The sequence below is a fragment of the Lotus japonicus genome, chromosome 4 (genome assembly GCF_012489685.1).
Source record: "Lotus japonicus ecotype B-129 chromosome 4, LjGifu_v1.2".
Taxonomy (NCBI): domain Eukaryota; kingdom Viridiplantae; phylum Streptophyta; class Magnoliopsida; order Fabales; family Fabaceae; genus Lotus; species Lotus japonicus.
Window position 1 is genome coordinate 71,665,432 of NC_080044.1, and position 13,450 is coordinate 71,678,881.

Genomic DNA, 13,450 nt, shown 5'->3' on the forward strand with positions numbered 1-13,450 from the left:
CATTACGTAAGGCCTAGGCTCCTTAGATTTTCTCACTTTTATCTTCCCTCTCTCCATTGTTCAAAAAAAATGCATACACAATTTTAAAATCAATTTTTTGGCTCAATTGCAATTTTAGTCACTTTTCATGTGTGATTTTGTTCTAATAGACTTGTTTGGATAAAAGTTCAATCAAGTGTAACGCCAACAGATTAAAATCCTGCTTTTCACAATTTTTTATTGAAAATCATGATAATCCCTTAAAGTTTTCCCTCGGAAAGTAACAGCGTGAAAATAACAGGTTTTCGAACACTCCATTAAGTTCGTTCATCGTTCATCACTTTTATTAAACTTAAAAACTTTCATAGTCTAATTTTTCTATGCAAAACCTGGTTTATGTCATAGAACAAGGTATGTCTCTTGCAAAATCTTGACAAATTTGAATTTAATTAAAGGCTTAATCCTCATATTAGTTCCTGTCTTTGTCTCGCCGTCTGAGGTAGGTCCCTGACCGGAAAAATTTGTGAAAACGTCCTCATCAATGCAAAACGTTTGGAGTAGGTCCTCGCTGGATGAAGTGGCATGCTGACTGTGTTAATGATGCTTACGTGGATTTTTAAAAAAATTAAAAATAAAAAATAAATAACAAATCAGAATTTTTAATTTAATTAACAAATATAAAAATAATTAACAAAACTAACCCTAATTTAATTAACAGAAATTAAATTAAATTAAAAACCTAAATCCAAACAAAAACACGGTGAAATTGATAAACCTAAATCAACATCTCCTTCTTCATCATCTTCATCTTTTCCATCTCATCATCTTCATCCCTTTCAACCTATGTCTCTTCCTTTCTTCCTCCACACACCTTCTCTGCGGATCTCTCTTTCTTCCCTTTTTTCTTTCTGGCTCCAATTTCAAGTTTCTGGGTGGTGGTGGCTCGGTGGCTGGGTTTGGGTGGTGGTGGTGGTGGTGGCTCGGTTTGGGTGGTATTAGTGGTGGCTGGAGGTTGAGTGACGTTCGCGGTTGGGTTTGGGTAGTGATGAACCCAGATCTGGTAAAGGAGGAACAGAGGCGATCTCTCTCGATCTCTTCCTCTTCTCTTCTGTGGCTGAAACGACAAGGGGATTCAAAGATTGAGCACCGAATCTACCCTTCTTCCCTACAATTCAAGCTTTTTCTTCTTCTTTTGGCATCAATCAATGTTTTTCTAGGTTGAGTTTTTATGGATTGAGATTGGAGGCTAGGGTGGATCGCTGGTTCTGAGGTTGAAGGTGGCTTGGCTGTTGTTGGGTCTTGGAGCTATAGTTTTGGGGTTTTAATCATTGAGGTTGGGGGTTGGGGTGGGGTTGAGGTTGAGGTTGCAGGTGGATGGGGGTGAGGTTGCAGGTTGGGGTGTTGATGTCATTGGGTTTAGGGTTGGTGTTTGTGTTCTGGGTTGATGATGTTTCTAGGTTGGTGATGTTTGTGTTCTAGGTTGCAGGTTGGGGTGGTGTTGGGTTGTTGATGTAGCATGCTTAAGGTATGACATTATCCCCAATTCCAAATCTGTTCATCTTACATCCCCAAATTGGAAATCATCCCCGTATTCAAATTGGGCATATAGAGATTGAAGGAATTGAATGTGAAGAGAGTGAAAGGGAGTGATTGACATTGGAACCTGTTACGGTGGTGTTCATGTTGTTGTTTAGACGAGGTGGCATTGTGGTGGCTAAGTCCATCTTGGGTTCTCATTCATATAGGCAGCATGGTTAGCTTTTGGGTTTGATTGATGATGATAGTAGAGAAGAGAAAAGGAGAAAATAGATTTTGTGATTTTGGGTTGAATATTTTTAAGTTTTTGGAAGAAGAGGAAGATGATGAAGATGAAGATGAAGATGAAGATGGTAGATTAATTTTTTTAATTTGGGGAAATTTGATTTTGTTAATTAATTTAGGATTAGATTTGTTAATTTATTTTACTTTTTTAATTAAATTAAAATTAATTATGTGTTATTTTTTAAATTTTTTTAAAAATCCACACAAGCATCATTAACCCAGTCAGCGTGCCACTTCATCACTCGCCGGAGCTCTGGGCTCCGATGAGGACCTGCTTCAAACGTTTTGCATTGATAAGGACGTTTTTCACAAGTTTTTCCGGTCAGGGGCCTACCTCAGACGGCAAGACAAAGATAAGGACTAATATGAGATTTAAGCCTTAATTAAATTACTTTAATCTCTTCAGTTTTTTTTTGAAAAGCATTTTGATCTCTTCAGTCTTCAGTGAAAACTTTCTAAATAGTAAAATTTCACCTAAAGCAAGAAGGATCCAAAATTCCTCGGTTTTCTCAAACGATAACCTCATCCTATAATTTTCTTAAGTTTTATAAAATTTCAGGAATTTTTTTAATTTTAATATTTATATTCTAAATCTTTCTTTGGCGAGAGCATCTTCAATTAAGTTATTTTGAATTTTTGATTGCCTTGCGGAATTTAGAAATTTTCAATTTTTATGGGTTTATGGTGTTTGTGTGAATGAATGAGTGAACAAGGCTCTTTACTTTGTTCTCAGCTAGCAGACCCGTGCTTTGACTTGTTTTGGTCTTTATTGGGCTTCTGTAGAAAAGCTGTTTGTTTTTGGCTTCTTAGCCTTGGGCTTGACCCTTTATCAATGAGACAACACTCTTTAACCAAAAATAAAAGGTATGTCTCTTTCAAAAAAATAATTGTTTATTCTTATTAGAAAACTAGAATAAGCCATAAAATGTCCATAAAAAAGAGGTAAAGAAAACAAAAAAGGTGAGGCCGCAATAGCGGCGAGTTCACATGTTAATGCAAATCATGTACAAGCCTCTTGCAATGACGAATGTTTTTCCATTTTCATTTCCTCCAACAACACATTCTCCTCCTCTCCAAAAAAGTGGGTGAAGGATGTGGAAATTGTGTAGTGGTTGTGGATGGTGGCTGAGAAGTGTAGGGGAAAGGGGACAAAATGATTCAAAATGACTAAAACCGATGTGAAACTATGTTAAATATATGTGTTATGACATCACATACACTAATTTAAGACATTTTTTAGGGATTAAAAGGTATGCAAATTTAATTCAGTGATCATTTTAGATTTATGTGTTCAAGTGAGAGTCTAAATCCATATTTAACACTTAAATTGAATAAAAAAAGGCAAACCCTCATGTTTGTCAAGAAGAAAAAAGAAACAATACCCGAACACACCAGAATTGATGATTCTAATGTTTTTTTCTTTCTTATTATAGTGAAAGGTATACTCGAGTCCAAGTCCAAATCCTTTCTGAAATAAGTCATTCCAATGGGACAAAAACAATCCAATGCAGCCTTCCAGTTGTTTTGTGTCACTGACTTACTGCACGTTACTTAATTTAGCTTCCCCTGTATTTAGTTGTCTTAGCTTGAGTATTCATTGTTTTAATAAATGCAACTAAATGAGAGAAAAGAAGGAAAAATTTATTATGGTCATCTAAAAACTTGTGTAAAGTTGTACATGTACCTTTTGACCTGCTACTTCAGGTTTTTAAAAAAAAAATCAAAATTCCTATTTTCTTAATTAAACATTTATCTTTAATAAATTTTTTCAAAGTGTTTTTTTCCTTAATCTGTTCCTCTTCTCTCTCCCTTCTTCACCAGATCCAAATCCTGGAAAACTGAAGAACATTGGAGACCCACAAACTTTGATGGTGAAGTCGAAACCCAAAAAGAAAAAAAGAAAAAAAAAACTCAAACAACAAATCGAGACCCACAAACAAAACACATTGATTTGTGAAATCATTCTTCATCCCAGCATTAGCTTTTGGCCCTTCTGATACACTGGACAAGGAACTTGTCTGATTTGATAATTGTTTCGAGTAAAAGAACCAGAAGCTGAATTGAACTTATATTGACAGAAGCACTGTTATCAAATATTGAGTAAATAGAATCAAGCATTGAAATTAGTTGTACACCAAGCGTATGAGACACATAAACACATCAGTCAAGTTTCATTTTTTAGCCTCCAAAGGTGCTTCTACTCACGACATAGTAACTAGTGACTCGAAAAGTTTCAGATCTGAACCCATAAAAAAATTCCAGATCTTAACCCACCGGCAAACGCATGAAGTTGAATGGAGGAGGAGGATGGTGAAGTTGGGTTTCAGATCGTCCTCCTCTCTTCAGATCTAAAGCTTGTGGCGGCGCGAGAGAGGAGCGGCGGATCGGAACTCGTGATCTGCCTCCTTTCTCCTCTTCTGCTATAGCCGCCACCACCATCTCCTTCTCTTCCCTGAACCCGCGCCATCTCCTTTCCTCACCCATAATCACGCACCACCATCTCTCTCTCTCTCTCTCTCTCTCCCTCCCTCCCTGATCACGCAGGAGTTGTCAACGAGACATGGAAGTTTGGCGAAGGTGGTAGTTGGGTCGATCTGTGGTGGGGGTTCTTCCTAGAGAATTCAGCGACAAGTTTGGTTTAAAAATAACCTATTAAACCTGCTACCATAGGTCAAAAGTGATTTGGTGTAACTATGCACAAGTTTTTAGATTTGCATAATAAATTCCTCCAGAAAACAAGCTATTTGACAAATGATTCCCATAGGAATCAAGTAAGGCAAGAGTGCAAGACAATGTATCGTTAAGTTAACCATATGTATCATCTACGGGACAATCGTATTTGACCTGAGTGTGGTAAATATCAAAAATCTCTTTAAAAGTGTGTCTCATAAGAATTGAACTTTCGACATCAGAGATTCAAACAACCACTTTTAATCATTGCAACCATCCACACATACTGAGTTATGGACAAAACAAATGTTAACTATAAGTAAAATTTAAGGCTTTGGCATTGTAATAAGAATGAATATTATTTTATTTTTTTACATCGGAAAGATAAATTGCACCATCTAAAAATTGAACCCAGGACTTCTTCCACTAACGCATATGTCCCTTAGAATGGATATTGTTGTAATAAGAATGAATATTATTTTTCTTGTATTCCATTAAAATTAATATTTAATTTTCTAATATACCATTTATCCATTATTTTATCATTATACCTGTTGTTCCCAAATTATGAACTTGTAGGGTGTGATTGATATTCAACGAAACGCAACATCTTAGTAATATTTTATTGGATTTGTATCCATTTAGAAACAAATTTGTTTTTATTATCAGTAAAGTATTCCCACATCCAGTAACCATGAAACTAATGCCGACAAAAAGTGTTGAAATGTGCAAATCATGTCTTCCACTATTTTTCGTTAAGTATTTTATGTGTATTTCAATATTTGATCATTGGGTGTGCTATGCGAATCAAGCATGACATACAAGACCGACTCGCATATTTACCTTTAGATTTGATTCCTCTATAGTAAAATATTAACTCTAAAGAACAAAGAAAACTATCAGAAACATTTATTAAGAAGCAAACGTTTGTGATTTATAATCTACTATACATAATAAAATATATGATTACAATCATAATCATTAATTTTTAATTAATAATTGTGATAGCTTACTTTATTCTATGAAGTTACTAGTGTTTTTTACCCGTGCGTTGCACGGCGATTAAATTTATTTGAAAGATGAATCAGTAGAAATAAGTTTTAACTTAGTTTAGACTCTTTTTAGTATGTAAAACAGACATGGAACCGAACATATGATACAAACATGTTGATGAATGGACAACATTAAATATATTAATTTGATGAGGTTGTATAAACCTCACACTGTCAACACTTGAATAGTAATAAAAACAAAGTTTTTAGGGAATGCATTCCATTGAAATTGAAATAAGATAAACATAACAATGACAACGACATGAACGCTTATTAGAAGTTGTAGTCCATGATTAATGATAAAAACTCCATAACCGATCTTATTGTCAATCAAGTAAATTTGAGCTATAGAACCTACAAAGGCAAAAAATTATATAAGAGTAATAATAATTAACCAATACAAATATAAACTATGTATAATTTGAAAATGTTAAACAAACCTTATAAAAGCGTCAATAAACCTTCAAATTAGATGATCAATAAACTGCTTGACATCTTTTTATGCTGTCAAAAATAAAATTAATAACCATATCAGTTTTCCTACTAATGAAATTTAATTTGAAATTATTTGTAAGATAAAAAAGCACTTACATGTCAAATATTATCGAAGACTTCTTGATACACCACGTTGTGTGTAGTGTTAGATACAACTCCTTCGTCATCTATGATGAGCATCTTCAACCATTTTCTAGATTTAACTCTAGAAAGTGTAACATATAGCTGCCTGTGAGTAAAGACATGCCTTGGCAGATACAGCCCAACATGAGATAAAGATTGCCCCTGACTTTTATTTATAGTCATTGCAAAACATAAATTAATTGAGAATTGTCTGCGCTGAAATTTGAATGGAATGTCAGAATTAGATGGAGTTAAACTCATCCTTGGAATAAATGTTGTTTCACCCATCTTGTTTCCATTTAAAACAGTAGCAACAATTATATATTTAGTCAAAGTTTTGACTATCATTCGAGTGCCATTACACAACCCTGCAGCTTGGTCAATGTTTTGAATGAGCATGATCGGGACACCAACTTTTAGTTTAAATGCACGGTTTGGAATTCAAGAGCATTTGAAATCATTTAAGAATTCTGATGTAAACCATTCCGCATTGACACCCGAATCTTCGTCTGACTTTCACAGAGTATCACAACTCAAATATTCTGTTTCATCACCAGGAATCATTGCTAACATAAAGTTGTTGATTTCCTCTACACTTTCAAGTGTTGGTGCAAGGATCGCTCTTTCTTGAAAGAAGGATTTTTTTTTGCAAATTATGCGCAAGTTTCGTATATGCAAAATTAACTAATTCAAGCAACGGTTCCTTACACTGTTCAATAAGAATATCTGGAGGAATCTCAATAAGTGTTTCTTCCTCATCAATTGTTTTAACTGTACCATCTCCCACTTGAAGCAACCAATATGCAAACTCTTTTATTTCTGCTGCTGAAGAAGTCGATGTAGCATTTTGCAATCTCATATTAACAGTCAACTTCATTACCTTGCAATGCTTCCACAGATATGAAGAATTGATAGCTGAACCGACAATTTAAGAATGGCTTCCTTTGGAAATAACTGGAAGTATTTGTCTAAAGTCGCCTCCTAGTACCACAACTTTACCTCCGAATGGAATGTCATAACCATGGGTAGACTGAGTCTTCATAATGTCATTTAGAGATATGTCTAAAGCTTCAAAGCAATGTTTGTTTAACATAGGTGTCCCATCCTAAATAATTAGGCTTGCTTTTTTCAATAATTCAGCTTTTGGGGAACCTTGACGAAGATTACAGGTTGATATCTCATTTATTGAAATAGGAATAGAAAACGTTGAATGAGCCGTTCTACCTCCAGGTAACAATAGCGATGCAATTCCGCTAGATGCCACATTTAAGATGATAAGGCCCCTTGAACGCAAAGTAGCAGATAATGTATTCCAAACAAATGTTTTTCCAGTTCCTCCAAAACCATATAGAAAAAAGAATCCACCGTTATCAGACAAAACAACATCCAAAACGTTCTTATAAACAATCTCTTGCTCCGAAGTAAGAGAACTGACCAATTCATCATGAATCTTTACCATTTCATCCATATTATAATTCAACTCATCTGCAACGAATCTATTTTTAAAATTATGAATTTCTGAAAATTTAGGGTATGGTAAACATGGAAATTCCTTGAGCGACCTTCCATTGCCTTGCAATATTTTTTCAATCTCAATCATACATAAGTTCTGTAATTCTTCATCCTCTATACGAAGATCTCAATGACAGCACAATGTATCAGTATACATCAGGTTGGTAAACAACAAAAATTAGGAAGGATTATGTAGTGCCTTAATTATGTTTATTTTAAAGCATTTATACCTTCGTAAGCAATGGGTTAATGCGGTGATACATTTGGGAATAATTTATTTTTGTTTTCACAGCAGGGAATAATTTATTAATGATTATAATGTATGCTATAATTTTCCGCCCATAATTGTAGTTACTTCCATTTTAAATAATTTAAAAAGAGGTATGAATCTTCTGGTATTAATTTATTTTAAAAGTCATTTAATGCTTTCATATTTCTATAAGTTTGAAAAATCTTTGATAATGGAGAGAATGATGCTACTCATAATAAATAATTAATGCTCTTAAATTCATTTAAAAGTGTATCGAATATCACGAATTTTTTTTTACGAAATTAAAACTAAAAATTAATAGCAGCTATGGGTTCATGAAGTGATTAATTTGGGAATAATATATTAATGATTACGAATATACACTCAATATTTTACTTAATATTTTTTAAAAAAAATATTGAGTGTTGGGTTAAAATCTACACTATTAACTTAAATAAGAAAATTAAATGAAATAAGGAAATTAAATTAAATAAGAAATTTATATTATATGATAAATATTGAGAATTTTTTTTTTCCAATTTTAGAAAGAAAATGCACTTAATCAAGTGCAATTTTTTCCTTCTAATCATACTTACCAAAATTTTGTAATCAAATTTGCAATATTTTAAAAAAATGGTAGTATTTTTAACGTGATACTCATGGATAAAACATTTTTTAAAAAAAACTGACACATAAATGGGTTTCCTTAGTGAAGCTCTAAAATAGATTTGTTCCGGATTTTTTTTTTAACCTGAAAGAAATAATAGTGAGATTGGATTTTGGAAAAAAAATGTGTTAATACAGTTTTTTATAAATATATAAAAAAACGAAAAATTTGTACATCATTAAGGTAATACTGATTATTTATCAATTTATCACATTGATTAACCAAATTCTTTTTTTATGGGTTGGAATCAATCAAAAATTAATGCCCAAAGTTTTTCCCAATATTTAAAGCAGAATTAGGCAAGGAATAATAAATCATTTTCGTTTTTTAAATTAATGGAAAAAACATAATACATTAACTAAATTCCCAATTTGAACCTGATCTAGGTCATCATTTCGTTTTCTATATTTATTCTAAAATAAAAAATAATACTTAAATATGTAAAGAATAATAATTAATTTGTCTACTATGAACCACAAATAATTAAAAGAAATGAAAGATTGCAGAAAATTAAATATTAATAATTGTGTCTAAAAAATAAGTTCATCTTCTTGCTACATTTGCAAGCAGGGTAATACCAATCCATACCCTCTGCGATATACTTAACCGTACCAAGAACAACACAATAGGACTTCTTCTAAATTAAATGTGTAAATCAAAACGTGTAATATATGTTGTAACTAAAAATGGAATGGAATATAAATTATTATTGAATTGTAAAGTCAAAAGTATACCTCACCAAAATCTTTGAGTTGCTCAATGGTTTTTCCATCACTAAGTTTTAGGAAATCATCTTCAGGGGTAGATTTTTTTGCCGAGTCCTGCAGCGGGCTAATCACTTGTGCAGCAGTATCATTTGATTCCAAGAACCTGGAAGATAGTCGATTTCATAGTTTGTTATGAATAGAAAAAATGAAAGAGGTTTAAAAAATTAGAATAAAACTCACCGAGCTCGGAGAGGGGCAGCTTCTTGTATGAGAGGATTAAAAAGAACCTTTGTAGCCCCATAAACATTTTGGAGACTTGTCTTACCTGTAAAAAAAAATTAGAATAAAGGAAAATAATATGCGCAACGAAATTTTGATCATTCGACACCAGATCAAACTTTTCAATACCTTTAAAGGGCTTGATCTTTGCACATTGCACCACCACAACAGTATTTGTTGCATCTCCCGATGCAAGATAACCTACGATTTCCGCAACATACTTGCCAAAAAAGGCACATTCAACCCTATCCCTATTTAAAAATTTAGGAAAATATAAAAATGATTTAATAATAATAAATAATGAAAAAATGTGAATAAAATTTAAAGTCAAGAGTGTACCCATCTTGGTCAAGTTGAATAGTAATTCTCTTATGTTTTTCCCCGTCTTTCTCAAATTCTTGCTCACCAGTTGCACCAGTGGGAATCTCAATTACATCTGCTCAATCAAAAAAACACTAATCCAAATTTTAGAGTAGTGATTTAAAAGCAAAAAGATTTGAAAAGAGTATATACCTATAAGAAAAGATGTATCAAGGTCCTTAGAAATTATATCAGAGAGTGGCACAAAAGAATAAGGGCTTAAGTTTATCGCCTTGTTGGGAACCAATCTCACAGAAGTATGAATGTCAAAGTTGATTTTCCATGGATGCGAGGTTGGACGGAAGTCACGACCGCTTTCACCAACACCAAAAAATGAAATCTGATATACCCGACCTTCACTCAGCAAAGATTGAAATCGGTATATAAGAGTCTTTCTTACCGAAGCGTGAATCTTATGACCCTGAAATTTAACAATAAGAGAACATAAGAGATTTACCAACCATTTCAAAAAAATTAACTTAAAACATGGTGATTATAATAAAAAGTGATATACCTTGTCATCCATAAGAATCATGTCCATGGAAAATGGAAGCTTTGAGCCATATAAGCTCGGACTATGCCATAAACGAATAACCTTTGCCACAATAGTCCAATTCTCCTTCGAGGCATCGAGGGTGGCGACATCGTCAATTGCCATGAGATCAGAACAAAGTATATTTCAAAGCTAATTAATTGGTGGATGATGAAAGGACTGATGATGGTGAAGAATAACATTAGGTGATTTATATAGAAATCAGATAAGTGTGGCTCACAATGTAAAGAAAAAGTGCAAAGAATACACCCTTGACTTTTTATTCGAGTATTATAGTAATTCTTATGATTCCTATTACAAAACTGAATATTCGAATTGAATTTGAATTGAATAAGATGAATAAATCTTAAATTTCCAGTCGAAAATATCGTAACATTTGATAGCATTAAATGTAATCAATCCAAATTCAAATTTTCCTCAGCATTTTGCGGTTTTAATTTGGTCGAACATATGGTCAAATTGGAAAGTAGTAAATAGAATCAATGCTAATTTGACAATATCATTCAAATTTGAAGTTTTTATTTAAAAGAATTAAATCAAATAAATAAATAGATACAAATCAATACTTAATTTTAAAAACATAATGCATTAACTGATATAGGTCAGCATTATGTGTAACCGTTTTATTTAGGTTTATTCTTTTATATTAAGAAAGGAAATAAACTAACTCAATTTTAAATTTTTCCTTCTAATTAGCCTAACCTTCTGGAATTTTTTTTAAAATCAGTAGCATTAAAGAAGGATAATCAAGGAGGCCGATTTTTTAGGTTTATTCTTTTATATTCATTTATACATCTATATAATTGCCCCAATCAACGACAATTATTCAATACTCCTGGAATTTTGGCTATAAATTAATTGTGTGACAATTGAAATTTTTGACTCATTGTGAAAGGAAATAAATTTACTCAACTTTAATTTTTTTCATTCAATTTAGCCTAACCTTCTGGAATATTTTTTAAAAATTGTAGCATTAAAGAAGGATAATTAAACTTGGCAATTTTTTGAATGCTGTTTGTATTCTATAGTTGTGGCTCTTCAATTTGACTTTTTCAAATAAATGAGTGGAATCAATTGGCATTGCATTCAAATAAATAGGTTTAATTCAAATAAATGTGTTGCCAACTAATGGGCCTTCATACAAAACTCATATAAAAATGGGTTTGTAATACTTTGGTCCAAATCAATGTCATGGTGACACTTGTCAGGCAAAGAGGGGGTTGAGTGAAAGTTATTCTTGGAGTGTCAAGTGTGCTAGGTGGATCTCACAACCTTCCTCTTTTCTAAAGTATATAGAATAATTCAAATAAATGTGTTGCCAATTAATGGGCCTCCATACCAAACTCATATAAAAATGGGCTTGTTATACTTTGGTCCAAATCAATGTCATGGTGACACTTGTCAGGCAAAGAGGGGGGTTGGGTGAAAGTTATTATTGGAGTGCCAAGTGTGCTAAGTGGGTCTCACAACCTTCCTCTTTTCTAAAGTATATAGATTTTGTCACTTAAAAAAGTCAAAATCCCTAACTTTATAGTCAACGCTAAAGGCTATGTGGGAGAAACTTGATAACACATTTGTGTGATAGACATTGTTTGAACTTTGAAGATATAACATTATTGTTGAGAATTCAAATGCGGAGTTGGAGTCCCACATTGGTTAAGTTTGGGTGAGGAGAAGACTTTATAAGAAATGTGACCCATAAACCTAACGCCTTAAGGTTTTGGGTTAAGATGTGACGTCGATATCTCTTGGTGTCTTACTCATCGGTCAATGGGCTCCCTTGTGAAAATATCTCTCCTCAATCAGATTTCCATAAGGTAACTTTTAGATAAATACGGTTAAAGGCACCCTTTGTAATTAATGGTGATCTAAGGTAACTTTTAGATAAATAAAATACAATACTAGTTGATCAACAAAGTGGTCCCAAGAGACTGAATGGCATCATTTAGAACCACAAAGTTGCTACAGCCTTTCACTTGTTTGTACTCCCAATTATGTCGGCAAATTTTCGTGTATATTTGTTGTGTCTCTACTCATGTCCTTATCCTTCAACTTGTGCTGTGAATCACATATGCCGTTAACGTCTTCTTGATACTAAGTTGAATATAATACCGTTAGCAATAACCTTGTCTTATTTCTTCTTTTGCCATCTCTTACATGCTTTGCTCTTTTCAAGTCAAAATCGACCAAGATGTAATCTTTTTTTGGGTCAATACAAATTTGTGATTAATTTATTGAATTGAAAAATAGAGTTTAATTTCTATGCACAGATGGTGTAAATTTTTTTTTACACCGTCAACCAATCAGATTTTAAGGACGTTAGAAAATCTCATTTTTTTATTTAATTTCATTAATTGACGTGACACATCCTTAAAATCTGATTGATAACGATGTAAAAAAACTTTACACCGTCGAAGCATCATTCATTTTCTCTCGAAGATATCTGGCAAAAACCTTACCTCAAGAAGTAATACGTATGGACTTCATCTTTTTTGCTGAAACAAATTTGATTTTAAGCAACGAGAAATGGTAACAAACTCTTTCATTGATTAAAATTTATGTATGTCAGTATGATTCATTAAATTATATGAATGACAATTATAATTTAGTGGAACCTACGTGGAATTTAACCGATTAAAGAGAGTGTTGACAACGCTCCACTTAGCATGAATTTATCGAGAGTAAATGATTCAAATATTTATTTAAGGTTTCCATTACCTTCGTATGAGATTAATTTATCAATTTTTTGGTACATCGAAAAATTAACAAAAGAAAACTATGATACAACAAGTGAGTCCTTTAGCAGGAGTAGCAAGTGAGAAAACTACGCTTACTCGTCGGCTAACTAATAGCCTGAACACTCAGATTCAAGAGACTATGCCCATGTTTAGCAAGCCAATCCACAGTTGCATTACCACCACAATGCACTCTGATGTGCTCGATCATGATTTCATCTCTAGACAGGATTGCCATGATTTCTTT

The 13,450-nt window shown here is 32.9% G+C and overlaps 1 protein-coding gene across 1 annotated transcript; it reads right to left on the reverse strand.

Moving 5' to 3' along the window:
- Window positions 1-7,245: 7,245 nt before the first annotated feature.
- On the reverse strand, window positions 7,246-10,450 carry LOC130713294 (uncharacterized). Its single transcript, XM_057563072.1, has 8 exons — window positions 10,430-10,450; window positions 10,069-10,336; window positions 9,895-9,991; window positions 9,685-9,806; window positions 9,517-9,601; window positions 9,304-9,439; window positions 9,128-9,206; window positions 7,246-7,625 (listed from the first exon to the last, which is right to left on the reverse strand). The coding sequence occupies exons 1-8, from the start codon at window positions 10,448-10,450 to the stop codon at window positions 7,246-7,248; spliced, it is 1,188 nt and encodes a 395-aa protein (XP_057419055.1).
- Between the last annotated feature and the right edge of the window lie 3,000 nt (window positions 10,451-13,450).